The sequence below is a fragment of the Geotrypetes seraphini genome, chromosome 7, assembly GCF_902459505.1.
Source record: "Geotrypetes seraphini chromosome 7, aGeoSer1.1, whole genome shotgun sequence".
NCBI classification, from domain to species: domain Eukaryota; kingdom Metazoa; phylum Chordata; class Amphibia; order Gymnophiona; family Dermophiidae; genus Geotrypetes; species Geotrypetes seraphini.
In genome coordinates, this window is record NC_047090.1 from 136,657,018 (window position 1) to 136,677,039 (window position 20,022).

Below are 20,022 nucleotides of genomic sequence, written 5' to 3' on the forward strand. Positions count from 1 at the left end.
AAAAAAAAAAAACCTAGTTTGAGAAGGATGCGGTGACAAAATTCATCACCCTTCCCATGGGAAACCATCTCCATGTCATTCTTTAAGGCAGGGGTGTCAAAGTCCCTCCTTGAGGGCTGCAATCCAGTCAGGTTTTCAGGATTCCCCCATTGAATATGCTTGATCTATAGCATGCAATGAAAGCAGTGCATGCAAATAGATCTCATGCATATTCATTGGGGAAATCCTGAAAACCTGACTGGATTGCAGCCCTCAAGGAGGGACTTGACACCCCTGCTACAAGGAGAGAGGGAAGAATAGAGTATGAATAGGCACAGCCACTGACCCTCAAGCCTTGCATTGAAAAATGCTGGTGTAAGACTGAGGTTGAGATGGACACTAAAAAATGACACTGGATTGTTTTCTGCAGTTATCCGCAGAGACAGGAACAGTGATGAATTACATGACATTGTTAACCAAAGTTTAAACATACCTAAAATTATGGATCAAACCAGTACTCTTGTAAGTGCAGTACATGGTGAGAGGATTAGTCTCATCAAATATTAGATAACGTACAAGACAAATCTTGATTAAATATTTTGGTATGGTATCTTATGCTTTTTTTTGACAGTTTAAGTAGATTTCTTAAAATCTGATATTTACATGGAATAGCTAATCAATATGCCTTTTCATAGATGCAACCTAAACTAAAAATATATGCTGATAGTTCGTTAATGACTTTCAAGGTTTGTTTTTTCTATATTTAACCAAAAATGAATTGTCGGGCAGTTTGGGGCTATCTCAACCTTGATTTAGTGCCACTTCCAGCTACAACAAAAATCTCCACATTTACTTTACCTAGTACATAAGGAAAGAACATGAGGCAGACAAGGAGAGGGTGGGCAAGAGTTTAATTTCCTTAATTTACAGCACAGCTTGAACAGCTTTGAAATGTGAAATAGTCTTGAATGTACAATACAACAAAATATCTTTAGTTTTCCACAGTCTGGAGTCTAGTCATATTTTCCTAGAGATGGTCACAGTTCTTGATGAGTTTAGAAGTAATTTCTCTTAACATGTGTTTTTTTGTGTGTTTTTTTTTATTAAGCTTATGCACACCACAAGGAACTAGTTGGTATGGTACTATATGCCAGAGTGCCAGCTCCTCCCATGACCTGCATTCACTACATGAACCAACAGATACCCCACTGCTGTTTACTTGTGGAAACTTACAAACACAATAATTGAAGACCAGAAGAGCCTGCCTTGTGGACTAGCTTTTTGACTAGGAACAAGTTTCTTTATTCCAGAACTGAATCATCTGCACAAACATTCCATCACCTGTGGCAGCTGAAAGCAAAGCCTGGACATTGACTTGAATGCTTATGGTACTATGTGGCAGATGAAACAATAAGTATTACTGTCCTGCCCTCTTGAGGATCTAACTGGGTTTTTATAGCAGCTGAGCTTCCGTTAGATCAACTGGATATTTGCACTATTTTTCTCTGCATATTTAGAATGAACAAACCTCTCAGCCTCCAGTTAAAACCAGTGTTCCACCACATTTTTATATTGCACAAAATTGAAATGGAAAAGACTGGAGCATTATATAATCAGTAAAGAGTTTCTGTAGTTTATAAGTAGCTTACAGAAGGGTATCTAAAAGTAGTTAACATTTAACACAGCCAATATATGAAGAGACGAGATGTAGGTAGGAATATGTTACTCAGTGTCTTGTGAGCATGAACAAACTGTGCAAGTGATATTCCACTATCCATTTTTTCCAGGACTCCATTGTTTCTAAAGAGTAGTTCACTACTGATTTCTGAAGATGATAATCATTGCTCAGTTTCCCCAAGCACTGCAGGGTTGGGGGGGGGGGGAGAGGGATGGAGTCTTTACCATATTCACAAGATAGAGAATAAAGCCCTAGGATTGCATATGTCTGGAAGAGAACTTTGACCCTTCACATAAAAGGGCTTAAGGTTGTTTTTTTTATATATAATTTTCTTGCATTTTTTTGCTTAGAAAATTCTCTAAATTGGGTTTGCATTCTGTTATGCAGTATAAATACTTGAAGTCTGATTCTTCAGATACTAGTATATATTTTTGGTTATAATTGTATTCTGTGTAGTTTCAGTGCAAATTTTCAGAGGTACTCTGTCCTTATATGGCATTCTTGAGTCTGATTGATTTATTCTTAATATGCAAGATAATGTTTGACATCTAGCCACAATATAGTAAGGAGAGCCTTTGAACAGAGGCTAGAAAAGGGAATTTGTTTTCTGGGTTTTTGTTGCACAGACTAGTTGGTGCTTAAATTTTTGGAGTAAGACTATCAACCAGAACTGTTTAGAGACATTGGCAATCTTTCGGGATCTGGTTGGTCAAATAAGTAGTGGGAGAATAACAAAGCTGCTAAAGTTCATTTTATGGCATATACAGCTTAGTATGGGGATCAGATTGCCTTGAAAGTAATGAAGCCTTTGCATAAAGAGCCATATAAAGCCTAACCAAGTCGTATTTATTTGGATTTTTGATAGAGGCACTTCAGCTGGTAACTAAACTTATCAGAGTTGAATGTTTTTTAATACTGATTTAATATTTGAAAATGTTCCATTTTAACCCTATGCTTTGGGTATTGAGACACATGGCTCCAGAGGCTTGGTAGAAGTATTTTAAACAATATCAGAACCTCCCTAGTGATAGTTGTAGTTAATTATGTTAATAGCAACTGCATATGGCAGTTTCTAGTATAAACTGCTTTTGGTGTGCACAGTATTTAACTTTTACCAAACAGATGCTAAAAGCAGATCTTCTATTAATGACCATACATTTGAATGAGTTAAAACTGGTACTACAGATCTTTTGGAAAGTAATCATGGAGTACAAATTTTAATTGGCAAGTAGCATTTTGGATTTTTTTGTTTTTGTTTGTCTTTTTTCAAATATCGATGGAAATAGAACATGCACAACTTTTTTTCATCCTCTCACCAAAAAGCATGGCATATGTAGTAAAAATTAATGGCCAGTGGCATGAATTGTGCCATAGACAGTTGTGGGTACTTAATGTCTTGGTACATTTTAATGCACTCCTGGCTTCATATAGGATAAGGAAGACCCAGTTGATTCTGAGAATTTTCTTTTGCCATAAAATTCTTAATCTGAAGTAAGTGTAGTGGTGGCCTATATTTTGGAGCTTAAATATAAAATATCGAGGGGGTTGATCATGTTTTGGGGAGCCATAAATGACATGTATATAAACTGTTCTGGTACATCTCTTCTTTTTACCATGTAAATGACTTCATCCAGAATGTTATCTACTAAGATAAGATGGTATATCTGTCTTTATATACTCCATTGGTAAGATTAAGATTTTGTAGGTTTTCCATTGAGACTTAAGACCGCCTTAAACATTAAGTGTTCACAATTCAAATGTAAAACCAAGGGGTTTTTTGTTTAATACTTTCTGCAGAAGGCACTAGTCAATTCAGATGAGTGTCAAACTGCATGTTTTCTCTTTATTTCTCCATGGAGGTTTTTGCTCTGGTTGCAATAAGCAGTGGGTTTCTCTCCTCTGTCCATACCACTTTTAGTTTCTATTTGAACTCTGGAAGGTGTTGGTGATTCTGATCCCATTCTCCCTCACTTATAGGTAACTATTTCTAACAATGGACCATGCTTATCTGAGGGTACTATAGTCTTTACTAGTGGTGATTCTGAAGTGGCCAATGAATTGCCGAACTTGGTACAGAACAAAGCTATATAAAAATGTTGGTTTTATAATGGCTGCCTTTCTGTTTTTTGCTCTAGTTAACAGCTGGAGCAGTTTTCTTAACCTGTCAGATTATGATCCTTGCTTAAATTATAGGAAAGTGAATGGATCATGGAACTTAAGAGAATTTCTATAGCCTATTCTCTCCCACTTTACCAAAGGCAAAGTGAGTTGTTTGGTTGTGAATCCTAAAGCACTAGGAGCACTTTAAGTTATGTTTGGGAGGACAGGGAGTGTCTTGCCAAAAAAGCTACAGGCTCACAATTTTCATCTTGTACTGAAGCACATGACCAGTTAATTCTCTTCCACCCTATTTGTTTATTCAGATTAGTCATATTGCCTAACGGTTCTGTTAATACTATCAACCAAGACTTTGCAAATGGGTGTGCTTGGATTTAAATTGAGACCACAGAGCAATTAATCTTACAGCATAGCTCAGAAGTAGTGTTAGGTCATTGCTTTCCATATGTCAAGTCTTTGTGTGGTTTACCAGTTCTTCATTAGCTGCTGTGTACACTGGTTACAAAGGTGACTGTAACCAATGAATGTACCTCTGTTCACATAATTGTAACTAAGCACTTCCTTGCTGAAATAATAATAAAAAAGTTTGCATTGGACATGTGTTTTTTTTTCTGTGTTTTTTCTCTCCGAACCTAATTGAAGTTGGAAAGAATTATATATAAAAAGGGACAACTGGCCAGGTCTAAAATTCCCCCCCCCCCTAAAAAAAAAATATAAAATTACAGAATGGGAGTGAACTTGCATTTGGGGAAAAATTAATGGATATATTGAGCTTAAAAATAGGTTGCATCAGATGGGAGGGGGGAAGTAATAATAATAATAACTTTATTCTTGTATACTGCAATACCATGGAAGTTCAATGCGGTTAACAATAGAAGAGACTGTACATTTACAGCGATGATACATATTACAGTGTTACATTTACAGAGATGTTACATAAATAGCAGTAATAAAAAGGCATATACTAAAGAAGAGACTGTACGTATACAGCGATGTTACATGTTATAGCGGTGATACATTTACAGTGATGTTAAATGTGAGGCAATGGAAAGGCAGGGCAATTAGATAACACAGAGATTGAGAAAGAGAGGCCATAGTGGCTTGGGAGGGGGGCGTAGTCAGAGGGAATGGAGGCATGTCGAGGTCAGGAGGGTGCAGGGAAGGAGGGAAGGCAGCGTTAGCGGAATTTGTCGAAGAGGTAGGTTTTTAGTGACTTCCTGAACAGGTGGTAGGGCGGGGAGTTGGAGATGAGGGCGGTAAGGCAATTGTTCCATTTGCCCGCTTGGAATGCTAGGGTTCTATCAATGAATCTCTTGTAGAGGCAGCCTTTTAGGGAGGGAAAGGTGAATAGGTGGGCGTTTCATGTACGAGAGGGGCCTGCTATTTCAAGGTGCTCAGACAAGTAGATTGGGGAAGATCCTGTTAGAGTTTTGAAACAGAGGCAGGCGAACTTAAAGATGATCCTTGCCTCTACTGGAAGCCAATGGAGTTTGGTGTAGTAGGGGCTAACATGGTCGTATTTTTTGAGATCATAGATGAGGCGGACGGCCGCATTTTGGATTGTTCTAAGACGTTTGATGGTATTTTTATAGGATCCCAGGTAAATAATGTTGCAGTAGTCTAATATGCTTAATACCAGAGATTGAACGAGTAGACGGAAGGCTTGGTGGTCGAAGTAGCGTTTGGTGCGCAGTTTCCAGAGGGTACAGAAACATTTTTTCACCTGGGCACTGGTATGGTCATCGAAGGTTAGGGTGCGGTCCAGGATGACTCCAAGGATTTTTATGGTGGGTAAGATAGGGTATTCTAGCCCATTCAATCTGAGGGAAGTGTTTGTTAATTTGTGGTTGGGACTCGCTAGGAAGATTTTGGTTTTTTCAGAGTTCAATTTTAATTTGAGTTTTGAGGTCCACAGTTCTAACTTGGTGAGGATAGATGCGATGAGTTTTTCCGTTTCTAGAGTGAGTGAGGTAATGGGAACAATGATGGTGATGTCATCTGCATATATGAACGATTTTAGGTTAGAGTTTGCTAGGCTTCGTGCCAGAGGGGTCAAGTAAATATTGAATAGGGAGGGGGATAGGGGAGAGCCTTGTGGGACTCCACAAGGGATACGCCAGTGGTGGGAGAAGACTCCATTATTGTGGACCTGGTAGGTACGGTTGGTTAGGAATCCTGTGAACCAATCTATTACCTGTCCGGAGATGCCGATGGAGTCAAGGCAGTTGAGCATAATGTCGTGGTCGACCAGGTCGAAAGCACTACTCAGATCGAATTGAAGTATCAGGGCGCTTTTACCCAGTGAGAACAGGTGGAGGAGGTAATTTGTCAGGGCAGCTAGGACAGTTTCGGTGCTATGATTTGGGCGGAAACCGGACTGGGAGTCATGAAGTATATTGAACTTGTCGAGGTAATTCGTAAGGTTGTTGACAAGACCTTCCATGAGTTTTTGGAAGAGTGGTATGTTGGCGATGGGTCTGTAGTTGGTGATGGAAGAGATTGGCTCCTTGGGTTGTTTAGGGATAGGGGAGATGAGGATGTGGCCAAGTTCGGACGGGAAGTGTCCAGTGGACAGGCATAGAGATACCCAATTGAAGAGTTCTGCTTTGAATGATGGGGGGGGGGGCGCATTTCATGATGGTGGGAGGACAAGTGTCTAATAGGCAGTTGGAATTGGCGTATTTAGAATAAAGTTCGAGGAATAGATTCCAGTCAGGATTTACAAAGGAGGTCCAGGACATGTCGGCTATTGAACCTTCTGTATCTGCTGCGCGTAGGTTGAGTGGGGGATCGGGGCTGTGAGCTGAAAGAGACAGTTTTAAGGTGTGGATTTTGTTCGCGAAGTGGTCAGCTAGAGTGATTGCGGAGGGAGGGAGGTCGGAGGTGGGGTGTTTGTGAGAGTCTATGTCGAATAGGGAGTTAACTAGTCTAAAAAGTGCTTTGCTGTTTAGAGAAGGGGAGTTTATTAGTTGGGAGTAGTGTTTACTGCACTTATCGATGATCTGTTTTTTGTAGTCTTTGACTTTCAGTCGCCAGGTAAGTGTCTAAATCAGTCCCTGATTTACGCCAGATTCTTTCAAGTTTCCGGACTTCTCGTTTTATGGTCAGGAGGTCCGCGTCAAACCAGCTGTTTGAGGGGCGAAGAGTTTTCGAGCAAAGTTTAAGAGGGACAGTGGTGTTAAGAACCTGGTCGCTAAATTTTTCCCAATTTAGGTGGAAGTTGGGGTCTGAGTCGGAGATGAGAGTGTAGTGTGACCAGAAGTCTGCTGGATTAAGATGTTCTCTTGTCCAGATGAATTGCTTTGTATGGATGGGGTTAGGCTTTTTGTCAGGTTGTTTTTTGTGCCAGGCTAGTTCAAAATTGCACAGGAGGTGGTCAGAGCAGGGGGTATTTGACCAGGTTTGGTCTAAGAGACTTATATTGGGAGTGGTGTTGGTATTGGAGAGAAAGGTGATGAGGTCGAGGTAGTGGCCTTTGTTATGGGTTGTGGTTTGGGGGGGATTGGAGAAGCCTAGTGTCGTGAGGAAGGAGAGAAGGTCTGCGACATTTGAGTTCTCTTTCTGTTCTAGGTGTAGGTTGATGTCTCCTGCTAAGAGATTGTAGGTGCCTGCTGACGAGTTCGCAAGAAGGTGCTCGTAGAAATCATCTTTTGCTTGATTCCATTTATTAGGGGGTATATAGAATAGCGTGACGATTAGGTTATCTGTACAGTCTGTTTTGGAAATTTTGCAGGTGAGGATTTCTAGGTCCTTGGTTGATTTTAGAGTCTAGGACATGGAAGTGAAGGTGATTATGGAGAATGATAGCGAGGCCACCTCCTCTTTTTGAGTTTCTTGAGAGAGTGATAATTTTGTAGTGTGGAGGGAGAATGTCCCCTATGATGGGGTCCTGGTCGGAAATGAGCCATGTTTCGGTTAGGAGGACAATGTCTAAGTGAGTTTCTTCCAGCCAGTCTTTGAGCTGGGTCTTATTTCTAGCTGAGCGGATGTTCAAGTAGGCACAAGGAAGAATGGATTGTTGTGGGGGGCAGGAGGGTATCGTACATTGCAGATATTTTAGAGATCGTTTTCTTTAAGGAGTTGGTCTAGGAGGGTGGCGGGTGGTATTGATCACAGGAATTGGGAAAGGACCTGCTTCTGTGCAATCGTGTATAAGTCGATGAGGGCGGAGGAATTTGTCAGGACCGGGGATTCTAGTCCAAGTGGTGTAGGTTGAAATAGGTTCAAATGCTAGAACATTTGTAATCCAGCCTCTTGTGCTAAGCAAATAGAGGAGGAGAAAGGCGGGGAGATTATGAGTGATGCTGGTCATGTTGGAAATGTTGGCCTGGTCGGGAGGGGGGAGAAAGATTCAGAGGGGGGGGGCAATCTGAGAGGCTAGTGTGAAGGGGAGGCCAAAACTGGGTTCGCAAGGGGGAAATTGAGGGGTGTTGGGGGAAGAGGAGGGCTAGGGGAGAGGCTTAGAGAGGGGTAGCTAGGTAGAAGTAGCAGACCTGGGAAGTGGAAGAAAGAAGAGAATAAAGGGTAAAGTGGGTAGGCTAAGGGCGGATACAAACACGGGGTATGTAAGCTAGAGTGCATAGGGGAGGCTTATGAATGAATACAAATTCAGGGCATGTAAGCTGGAGAGATTGTGGAAAAGGTAAGTTTATGAGCAGAGGGAAATATAGACTAAATTCAGAAGGAAATGTTGAAGTCCTGGCTTTGGTTTTGAAGTAGCAAAACTCGTCCCCTGCTGGTTCGGGGGAAGGGCAGAGCGTAGGTCTGTGAACCAAAGTTCAAAATGAGGTTAGAAGCATTTAAGATGAGATGGACTATGAGCAGATCTGTACTAAGTGAGAACGATGTGTAGGTATAAGACTATGAACAGGTCATAAGATGGAATTAAAGGTAAAAATATGTAACAGGTATGAAATAGGAGTCGTGGGTAGATACAAAGAATAAATCTGTGAACTTGAGAGAAGATGATCAGATCAGGGAGGCCGCAAGTAAGAGTCAAGGAATATAGTACGGGGCCCTCGGGAGTTAGTGACACTGAGTTAGGTGTCGGTCTTTGGCGGCTGAGCCCTTAAGAGGGCTGGGAAGGCAGGCCAGGTGCCGAAGTGGCTGCTGGGGGCGGGGCAAACCGCCGAACGCGATGCTCCTCCGGTGCAGTGAAGGGGGACAACTCGATCTCCCTTCCCCTTCACTGTGCTGGGGCAAGAAAAGGCCCGGTCTGCAAAGCCCTTAAGAGGGCTGGGAAGGCAGGCCAGGTGCCGAAGTGGCTGCTGGGAGCGGGGCAAACCGCCGAACGCGATGCTCCTCCGGTGCAGTGAAGGGGGGCGACTCGATCTCCCTTCCCCTTCACTGTGCTGGGGCAAGAAAAGGCCCGGTCTGCAAAGCCCTTAAGAGGGCTGGGAAGGCAGGCCAGGTGCTGAAGTGGCAGCTGGGGGCGGGGCAAACCGCCAAACGCGATGCTCCTCCGGTGCAGTGAAGGGGAAGGGAGATCGAGTCGTCCCCGGTGCAGTGATGTCTCAATCTGTGCTGATGTTTCCATTGCTTTTTTTTTTTTTTTATATAAACTTTTTTATTCACCAACATGAATGATATACACAGAACCGAGAGAACACAATTATTTTCACAGTACAATGCCTCAATACGGAATATCATGGTAACACCCAACTAGAAATCCCAGATAATAGTGAGAGTCCAGGCCTGTACTCAGATAGCCTGGAGCCCTCCAAAACCAAACTAGAAACAACCCCCCAACCGCTCCAACCCAACACCCCCCACTCCCAAACCCCCGCCCTCAACCCACTGGCAATACGGGGACAACTGGCTTCCGCAAGCGATTGACCACCTGGCTCTTTATCATAGGGGGCAAAGTATCCAAATAAGAAGCCCAAACGGACAGAAAAAGCTTGCTCCGAGATCCAGAAAACCGAGCGGACATGGACTCCCAGACCATTAAAAGATGCAATTTATTGCGCCAATACCAAATGGTGGGCGGGGAGTCCTGAAGCCAATGAGCAAGAATACATTTCATTCCCACAATATAACCCTTACGAATGAGCAGGCTATCACCTGCAGAAAGTCCGCCCAAATAGCCCTCCGCCAAAAAAATAGTCCCTTCCACCGATGAGGGGAGCCGATAACCCACCAAAGATTCCAAATAACCTCGGACCTCCATCCAAAAGGCAGAAATAGATGCACACACCCACACCCCATGAGCCAAAGAATTAGCAACCTGGTGACATTTCAGACAAATAGCCGTAGGAGCACATCCGAAATAAAAAGCCCGCTGCTGAGAGACATATCCCCGATGTAAAACCCGAAAGTGACATTCCTGAAGCTCGGCGCTCTGCACCACCCGAGGTATCCGGCGCACCAGAGGAGCCAAGGACGCCACCCGCGGGCGACATCCCAGGTCCCGGGCCCAAGACGTCAAAAGCCGCTGATAATCCCGCCGTGGCTGCAAAGCCACCAATCTACGATGAAATTGAGAGATAGAAAGCCAATCCCACTGAGCATCGAAGAAAAAGTCGCGTAAAGTGATAGCAAAAGACTGGGTCAATGAGTCCCTGGGCAAGGAGGCTGCATAATGCGAGAGCTGCATATAAGCAAACTGATCCGTCGCACCCAAAGACCAGGACGCCTGGAGAGTCAAAAAAGGAACAGCGCTACCATCCGTCTGTAGAAACTGCTCCAAAGTTCGGAGCCCCTTCCTCGCCCACCGTTTGAAAGCCACATTTTCCTGTCCCGGACTGAATGCCGCATTGCCCACTATGGGCAGCAGAACACAACTAAAAGGCGAGTGACCCCACAACTGAGAAACACATCTCCAAGCCCGACGAAGCGGCTCCACCAAGCAACTACGGGCCCCAGGCCCCAACCGCACCTTCCCATCCCATTGTATAAGATAAGGCAGAGCCCACGGAAAAAAATAGTCAACCTCCAGCTCCCGATCGGTATGCTGAGAGCTAAGAAAAAGCCAATCCCGGACATGCCGAAGCAAGCAGGCCAAATTATACAGACGAATCGAGGGAAGACCCAATCCTCCCTGTGCCCAGGACCCCTGAAGAAAAGAACGATGCATTTTACCTTTCTTACCCCCCCAGCAAAATGAAATCACCAGTCTCTGAAGACCCAGGATATCTTTTTTCAAAAGAAAGAAAGGAAGCGTTTGCAAGACAAATAACCATTTCGGGAAGATAATCATGCGAAAAAGATGAACACGGCCCATCAAGGACAGAGGAAGATTCAACCAGCGCCGTAAAAGCCCCTTAGTTTCCTGCAACAAACGATCAACATTCAAACGGTAGAGCGCGGAGACATCCATAGACAACAAAATACCAAGGTACCTAAAAGAGGGTCCCGCCCAGCGCAAAGGAAACTCCGGCCCCCACTCCACCCGCAAAGAGTCCGGAGACGCCATAGCCTCCGACTTCTGCTTATTTAAACGGAAACCAGAAAAATCCCCATACTCACGAAAACACTCCAAAAGAGCGGGGAGGGAGGCCCGAGGATCCGTCAAATAGACCAAAAGGTCATCGGCAAAAGCCGCCAGTTTAAAGTGATGAGCCCCCACGACCATTCCCATGATGTCCGGGTTACCCTGCACATCCCGAATAAGAGGATCCAGGGTCAGGACAAATAACAAAGGTGAAAGGGGGCAACCCTGGCGAGTACCCCTACAAATTGGAAAGGGATCAGAAAGGGTATCATTGGCCCACACCCGGGCCACAGGGTTTGCATAAAGAGTCCGCACCGCCTGAATGAACCACGGGCCTAGACCGTACACTCGCAGGACCTCAAACATAAAGCCCCAATCCACCTGGTCAAAGGCCTTCTCGGCGTCAAAGCTGATTATCAAAGAAGGCACCTGATCCTGTGCAGTCCGCTCCAACGCCGCCAAAATACGGCGTACATTTTTTAGCAATCGCGCGGCCCTTCACAAAGCCCACTTGCTGATCAGAAATAAGACTCGGGAGTACCAAGGCAAGACGGGTGGCCAAACTTTAGCAAAAAGCTTAGCCTCAAAATTCAACAAAGAGATCGGCCTGTACGACTCGGGTCTATTCGAATCCTTCCCAGGTTTCAACAGAACAATAATCTGAGCTACATTCAAGTGGCGAGGAAGCTCCCCCAATCCGACCGCCTCGTTAAACACCGAGGCCAACAAAGGCGCCACCTCAGCTCGCAAGATCTTATAAAACTCACTACGTAGCCCATCCGGGCCAGGAGACTTACCCAAAGCGCTAGCCTGGATCTCCCGCTCAATCTCCCCTGCAGTAAACTCCGCCTCCAACTGCACCCGAGAGGAAGCGGAAATAGACGGGAGATCCCGACCAGCCAAATATACCCCCCCATCTAGCAGAGGGTCAGAGGGAGCAGCATACAGGTGCTCAAAGAAATCCCGCAACTCCCTGTTGATGTCTCCATTAGTATGCACTATCTCCGAGTTCCGCGTCTGCAGAGCAGCAATACGCGAACTACCCCGCTGCTGTCGAGCCAGCTTTGCAAGAAATTTACTACTCTTATTCGCAAAACGATAAAGATGATACCTATAATGCTCCATAGACCAACGAGCGTGTTGATGTAACAGAGAATTAAGCGAACACTGAGCCTCCAACAATCTAGCCCTATCCAGGAGTGCCTGGGTAGTGCCGTAGCGTCGACGGAGAGAAGAGACCAGTCTCTCCAGCCGAAGTAGCTCTCGCTTGCGCACTTTACGCTGAAAACTAGCATATGAAATAATCTCACCCCGAAGGACCGCCTTTGCCGTCTCCCAAGCCAACGAAGGAGTACCAAAATGAGCTGCATTTGTGTCCTGAAAAGAGCGCCACCGGGCTACCAGATGTTCATGAAATTTACTATCACGATAAAGGTGGCAAGGAAAGCGCCAACCACGAGGGGTCCCCGGAGTCCGAGATAACTGCCATACCAACGCCACCCAAGCATGGTCCGATACCTCTATAGGCCCCAGCGTAGACTCTACGATCTCTGCAAACAAAGAGCGGGAACAGAGAATATAGTCTATATGAGATAAGGAAGCATGGGCCCGAGAAACGTGAGTAAAATCCTTCTCCAAGGGATGCAAGACCCTCCAGGCGTCCACCAAGTCAAGGGAAGCACAAAGAATCGCAATTCCAGTAGCAGATTTCCGAGATTCCCTCCCCACCCCAGACGATCTATCCCAAAGAGGATCCGCCACCTCATTGAAATCACCCCCCACCAACAGGGGAACATCTCCATAGACCGACAAAAGGTCTGCTAAATGATGAAAAAAACCCACGCCCGGGCTATTGGGAGCATAAAGGTTGCAGAGAATATAAGGTTTAGAGTTCAAATTAACCGAGGCTATCACATACCTACCCTCCGGGTCCCTAATGACAGTCCGTACTACCAAATGAAGATGTTTACCCACCAAAATAGCCACTCCAGCCTTCTTACCCAACGCAGGGGAATCCAGGACATCCCCCACCCACCAGGTTCGCAGTTTGGCATGCTCCGCCGCAGTCAAATGCGTCTCCTGCAAAAAGGCCACGTCCGCCCGGCTCCTCCGCAGCTGTCGAAGCACCTTCTGTCGCTTTATTGGGGAATGAATGCCCCCCACGTTCCAAGATAATAACTTAAGGGACATAAAAATGAAACAAAAATACCCAACAAGGAATCAAAAAATTCAAAAGCCAAGGAAGAGGCGTCCCAGCAAGCCCCCTTCCTAAGGCCACTGCCATGCGGAAGCCAGTGCCAGCAGTCACCCTGAAACAAGAACAACAACCCTCCCCACCCCACCCTCCCCTCCCCCCCAAAACCAACCCACCCCCACCCACCACCCACCCCAACCCAACCCCCAAACCCAACCAGACCAGTCCTACCCCACTAGACTCCTCCCATCCCATCCACCCCAACCCTTCCGGTCCCCACAGGAACCCAATCACTACAGACGCCCCCTCCACAGAAACCCCCCCAAAATAGCAAAATAACTAGACAAACCCCAAAGAGCGACCTTGCAGAAATAGAACCCATCTCCCAATCTCAAGACATCCTCATATAAGGCCTCACTGGCCCAGGAAGGGCCCCCGACCCAAAGGAACCCAATCCCAGACCCCATCCCCCCCCATATATCCCTTGAGGATGGTTACCACAAACCCCAAATCACATACTCAACAGGAACCACACAACCCCCACTCGAACTCCCCTCTCCCCCTCCTCACCCATCGCATCATACACACCTCCAACCGCTCGTCCCCAAGCACGCACCACACCCCAGGCAACAAGCTCAACAACACCCGCTCCAGAGGGCGAATCAAGGCCACCGTCCATCCAAAACAGCCTAGGCCGCCCAGGAGTAGAGAGAGGCCCTGGACACCCTCAATAATCACCCCACAAAACCAAGGGCACTGAGACAGCTTATAGCAAAAGCACAGAGGCTGAGCAGCACCCCCGTCAAGGACAGAAGTCCAACCAAGGTCCCAGCAAAATCCAAGAAGGAGTCCCAAGGTGTAGGCGAACCAGAAGAAGGAGGAGCTCCGAAGACAGAAATCCAGCAAAAGTCCAGTGACTCCGCAACATCTGGAAGCACAAGATCCGAGCAGTGCCTCCCTCAAAGTCAGAGCCGCACCGGGCCATCCAAGGGCCTAACAGAAGTCCAAGGAGGAGACCAGAGCTGCACCCAAGCCAGAAGAAAGCATGTCCCCGAAGACCGGCTTCCATCAAGCCGGACCAGCAGTAGAGGAGATCACACCAGCGGCACTAGTAGAAGGCAGGTCCACATTCCACGCATCCAGCATGTTTTGCGCCTCCGCTACGGTAGAACAAAACTGAGTAGTGCCATTGTGATGAACCCGCAACCTCGCAGGGTAGAGGAGGGCGAAGCGAACATGGCGGGCCGCCAATGTAGAACACACCGAACCAAACGCCCTCCGTTGCTGAGCCACTTTTGTAGAATAGTCCTGAAAACAGAGCACCCTGCCGTTTTGATAGGTGAGAGCGCGCTCGCCCCGAGCCGCCTGAAGAATAGACTGTTTGTGAGCATAGTTCAAGATCTTTGCTATTACCACCCGTGGCCGGGCCTGATGAGCTGAACTGAGACCCAGGCGATGCGCCCTCTCGATACGAAGCGGGCCGAGATCCGCAGGAAAGATAACGGAGGCAGCTAACCAGGCTTCCAGCGTGCCTCTCAAGTCCCGCTCCGCCACAGCTTCTGGAAAGCCGATGAAACGCAAATTGGACCGGCGTGATCTATTCTCCAGGTCCTCAATGCGATCCTCGAGAGCAGAGATAAGGCGCTGATGTGTTGTCTGGGCATCCTCCACGTGCTGCAGGCTATCCTCCACATCGCTCACCCGCTGCCGGAACGCCGCCGCCTCCTGGCCCATAGCATCCAGCGAAGCCTGGACCACAGCCAGCTTGTGATCCAACGGCAGGAGCTTTTGTTCCAACACGTGCTCCATCGCCGCCGTAACTCCGGCCGTGATTTCAGCTATCCAAGCCGGCCCCCCCGTAGCTGCTCCAGGACTCGGCGGCGCCGCCATCTTGATTTCCCCTTGCTTGCCGCGGTCCTTTTCTCTGCGGGCCGACTTCAGCGACATACCACCGCAAAAGCGGCCCGAAACTCACTCACAGAGTCCGGAGGGGGGGAGATATCGGAGGGTCCGGTCCAAAGGCTCAATAGCCGGAGAATGCCCAAAAAGGGAGGGGAAGCTGCGTAGGGCAGCGGGAGAGAGAGACACCGACTAGCGTCCGTCCCGCTGCACAACGTCACGGATCCAAGACTGCTCTATGGAAAGACGATGAAATTCTGTGATTCTAGCTCTCTGGGACCAAGCACAGTCACTCTCAGAAGTACACTGGGAAATCCTTACCAGCGAGTCCAACCCCAGTGCAACACCCGTCTCCACGTGGCTCCTGTTATTTTTCTTTGTAGTAAAGCTGGATGCAGTTGCAAACCTCCCCTCTCCTAATTTCCCCGCGGTTCATGGCCGGAAATGCTTCCTTTCAGTCAGCTGCAGACAGGACTCCGTATCTGTTCGAGGGCACGGCAGCGCCGCCATCTTGACCTCCCCCTGCTTGCCGCGGTCTGTTTCTTTGCGGGCCGATTTCTGCTACACGCCCCGGCGAAATCGGCCCGAAACTCGCCCACCGTGTCCGGAGGAGGGGAGGTATCGGAGGGTCCGGTCCGGCGCCTCAAAATCCGGAGAGTGCCCGAAGAGGGAGGGGAATCTGCGGAGGGCCGCGGGAGAGACACAGACTAGCGTCTGTCCCGCAGCATGGCGTCACGTGATCATTCCATTGCTTTTAATGGAAGTAAAACCTGGGGGTGTCAATCCATCCTCCTTGTTCTGAAACCATATGGTAATCCTAAGAGCAATGAGCTGCCCAATCCACCCCCCCCCCCCAGAAAGTAGCCTGTTAACTGAAAAAGGGACCACAATCTGTAAAATAAGTGCAGTATTCAATAAAATATAGTGGATTAAACATCTAACAAAAGTCCTACATTTGAACCTGGACATAAGGGCCCCGATTCTGCAAAACGCATCTAAAGTTAGGCGCCATGTAGACATCTACATTGGACACCCTTTGTAGAATTGCATTCAGCAGCGTTCAGCATTGTTTAGACGTCTTAACCTTTTAGGCGTCCTTTAGAGAATCAGGTTTTAGGTGAGATTTAGATGTCCAAATAATGTCCTTAATGTTATAATATTTTATTATGTTAGAATGGCGATTTTATGCTGTTTTCATTATAATTGTAATACTGAGAGTGGATCTGTTTAATGCTTTATTCATTTCTCTTCCATCAGACAGAGTGACTTGGATTCAAACCAGCAACATTCGGGTAGAAGGCTGTAGGTTTGACTAGTGTGCTACAGAGTGAGCTAGCAAGCTGTATAGCAATTGTAAAAGTAGGGGCTCCTTTTACAAAACCGCACTAACACACAGAATAGTGTGTGCTAAATTGCCGTGTGAGCTAGCCGCTACCACCTCCTTTTGAGCAGGCGGTAGATTTCATGCTAGCACGCGCTAATCCAGTGCATGCGATAAAACCGCTAGCGCGGCTTTGTAAAAGGAGCCCTAGGTCTTATGGGCTTTGTAAGGAAGTCTACTTTTGAGTATAGTTTAGGCTTCAGATAGACCTGATATGATCGCTTAGGGATCTGCTAAACTATCATATCACAGGGCAGTCAGACATCTGCCTAGAAGCTGCTATAGCTCAGGGCTTCCAGTCTCTCCCCAGAAGACGTATGAGGAGAGACTGGAAGCACTGAATATGTATACCCTAGAGGAAAGGAGAGACAGGGGAGATACGATTCAGACGTTCAAATACTTAAAGGGTATTAACGTAGAACAAAATCTTTTCCAGAGAAAGGAAAATGGTAAAACCAGAGGACATAATTTGAGGTTGAGGGGTGGTAGATTCAGGGGCAATGTTAGGAAATTCTACTTTACGGAGAGGGTGGTGGATGCCTGGAATGCGCTCCCAAGAGAGGTGGTGGAGAGTAAAACTGTGACTGAGTTCAAAGAAGCGTGGGATGAACACAGAAGATTTAGAATCAGAAAATAATATTAAAGATTGAACTAGGCCAGTTACTGGGCAGACTTGTACGGTCTGTGTCTGTGTATGGCCGTTTGGAGGAAGATGGGCAGGGGAGGGCTTCAATGGCTGGGAGGGTGTAGATGGGCTGGAGTAAGTCTTAACAGAGATTTCGGCAGTTGGAACCCAAGCACAGTACCGGGTAAAGCTTTGGATTCTCGCCCAGAAATAGCTAAGAAGAAAAAAAAAAAAAAAAATTTAAATTGAATCAGGTTGGGCAGACTGGATGGACCATTCGGGTCTTTATCTGCCGTCATCTACTATGTTACTATGAAACCACTCGAGGAACAGCTCTACTCTTGTCCAAGCCTTCTTATTCTTCATCCAGTAAACAGGCAACTGGAACTTATCTTTTCCTTTCAAGGCTTAGGCGTTTACAGCTTTATAAATCAGTATAGGTTTTATCATATGGCCTACTGCATTTGCACAAAGCAGCATGGTTAGTCTATCCCTTGCAGCCTTGAAGCCTGGTGCTAGCTTATCCTCTTTGCTAATGAAAGTTCTCTGTGCCATTCTGTTCTAAAATAGAGCAGTTTCATTGGCACTGAATGCCTGCTCACGTTCATATCCCTTCTCTTCAATAATTTCTTTAAAAGGTGGCAGAGAACTCTCTAGCTGCCTCTTGGCTTCTCTTGTCACTTTCACATTATGTAGGCCATACCTGTGCCAGAATTTATCAAGCCACCCGTTACTGGCCTGAAAGTTTGTGGATTGTGATAAGCCATATCCCTTTTCTTCAAGTTATCATAGAAAAATGTTGCCTTTCCTCTTATCAACAGAGTCTAAAATAATTATCTTCTTGTAGCAATCCTGCACCCACATAAATGTTGCAGTTTCCACACAAGAGAGATTGGTATCTCACACAATATGTAATGTCTTCACACCCGCTGGTGTAGCTGCATGGACTGGTTTTTCCATCTTCTTTATGTACCCTAATGGTAGATTAATTAATGCCAGGCAACAGCAGAGGCTGACTTTACTCTACAAGGCATATCCAATAATTCAACCTTTTCTGGTAAAGTCTTCACTCCCCCCCCCCCCCTCCTTTTGGTAGCACTTGATATCTTATGCTTTCTAGCCATACTGTGAATATGGAGGGAGACCTGACCTGGTCCTGAAGGAGAGGCAATTCTGTACCAGAAATGGGTAGTGCATATAATAATGTTACCTCTATTAATTTTCAGAAGCTGGTAGACACTACCATGTGCACCATCACTTTAAATTTTTTTTTAAAGCAGTACCCATACTGCATGTATGCTGATGCCTTCTCACCTGCTGTCAGCTTGCGAGACTTGCAGTTCTTAAGAATTCCATAGAGCTGAGAAACTGACTTCAGTATTCTCTTCAGCGCATCAAACTTTTCAGTTTTTTAGTGCGTTCTCATCTTTTATATTTTGTTTTTTTAGTCATGCTATTTTATTATCATGTTCCTATATTCTTATTTTGGTTTAATTTGAACTCATTTTTAGATCTTGGCCTTCGGGCCACTTGGAATCTTTTTTATTTGAGAGCCCCAGGCCATTGAGCCTGTTGCTGTTGCAGTGGCTGTCTTTCCCTCAGTGTCAAAGTTGATACTAAGTGACTTTAAGACATGCTCTTAGATTTTGAAATGGTGTGATTTACAGGCTGTGATTTGCATAATTGGTGCATCTAGTGCCTTGGTCCTGATATTGGGCATTAACTGTGTCCTCCTGTCTCTGTATGCAAAAGAGGTAATTTAAAGCCCACAAGCTACAATTTGAAAAACTTTTGGTACCCTATCCACATCAAGCATAGCTGCTCAGTCTCCTGTTATCCCATTATATCATTGGCACTGACTGTATTAACATGTCATGAACATCAAGCATCAGGCTCCTTCCAGTGCCAGGACTACTTCATCTTCATTGATGCCTCTGGCATTGAGGGCTGTAGCACATAAAAGAAGTGAAGAAGCATAAACATTCTTCCCCTTTTTAGGCATACCACAGTATCCTCCCAAGCATTGAATTTGACACTTAGGAAGCACTGCTGCTTGGATGATCATCTATGCAGCTATATAGTGTCTTTGCTGAGGCATACCTCACATCAGTCTCCCACACTGCCCCAACTGCTACAGCAGCCTACTTCCATGCCACAGTCTTTCAGTACTGGCATCATCTCTCCAGAAGGAGATCCAGACTATGCTCAGACAAGCAGTTTTGTAGTTACTGCAGATGCAGGCTTTACAGGCTTCCATTCCTGCCTCAGCCCAGCCTGAGGATACATCATAGCAACAATCAAGGACAAGGTCATGCACTCTTTCTTAATATAAAGCACTGATATTGGAACAAGCCCATTTGACACACACATTGTTGTGGATGGAAGATTTTATCTCCTGCATTGCCTTGATGTACCTACAAGGGAATATTTAAGCAGTCTGACTCAACATCTCACCTGAGTGGATGACGATAACTATCAGAATACTCAACAAAAGAGTCCTGTGCTATACCTTCTGCTCCTTCACCTCGTCCTCAATGACACACATCTCTGCATGAGTGTCTGTTATTGGTTCGTAAGGCAGATGGGGCAGGCATTGCTTATCAAAATGGAGCAGAATCTGCTTCTGGATTTTTGAACCCCTTAACTTTTCAAACACTATCAAATGAATGAACTAAAACACCTTTATACAGTGATGAAGGTCACTTTATTCTGTACA

The 20,022-nt window shown here is 46.0% G+C and overlaps 1 protein-coding gene across 2 annotated transcripts in view; it reads left to right on the forward strand.

Annotated features, from left to right (window-relative positions):
• GPR137C (G protein-coupled receptor 137C) overlaps positions 1 to 4,371 on the forward strand; it is a 54,849-nt gene extending 50,478 nt beyond the window's left edge. Inside the window, exon 6 of one of the 2 annotated variants that reach the window (XM_033953017.1) lies at positions 1,088 to 4,371. In XM_033953017.1, coding sequence (XP_033808908.1) covers positions 1,088 to 1,223 — 136 coding nt within the window. In that variant the 3' untranslated portion in view covers positions 1,224 to 4,371. The remainder of the gene's footprint in view (positions 1 to 1,087) is intronic. The other variant, XM_033953016.1, reaches the window with a different exon arrangement.
• Positions 4,372 to 20,022: the final 15,651 nt, after the last annotated feature.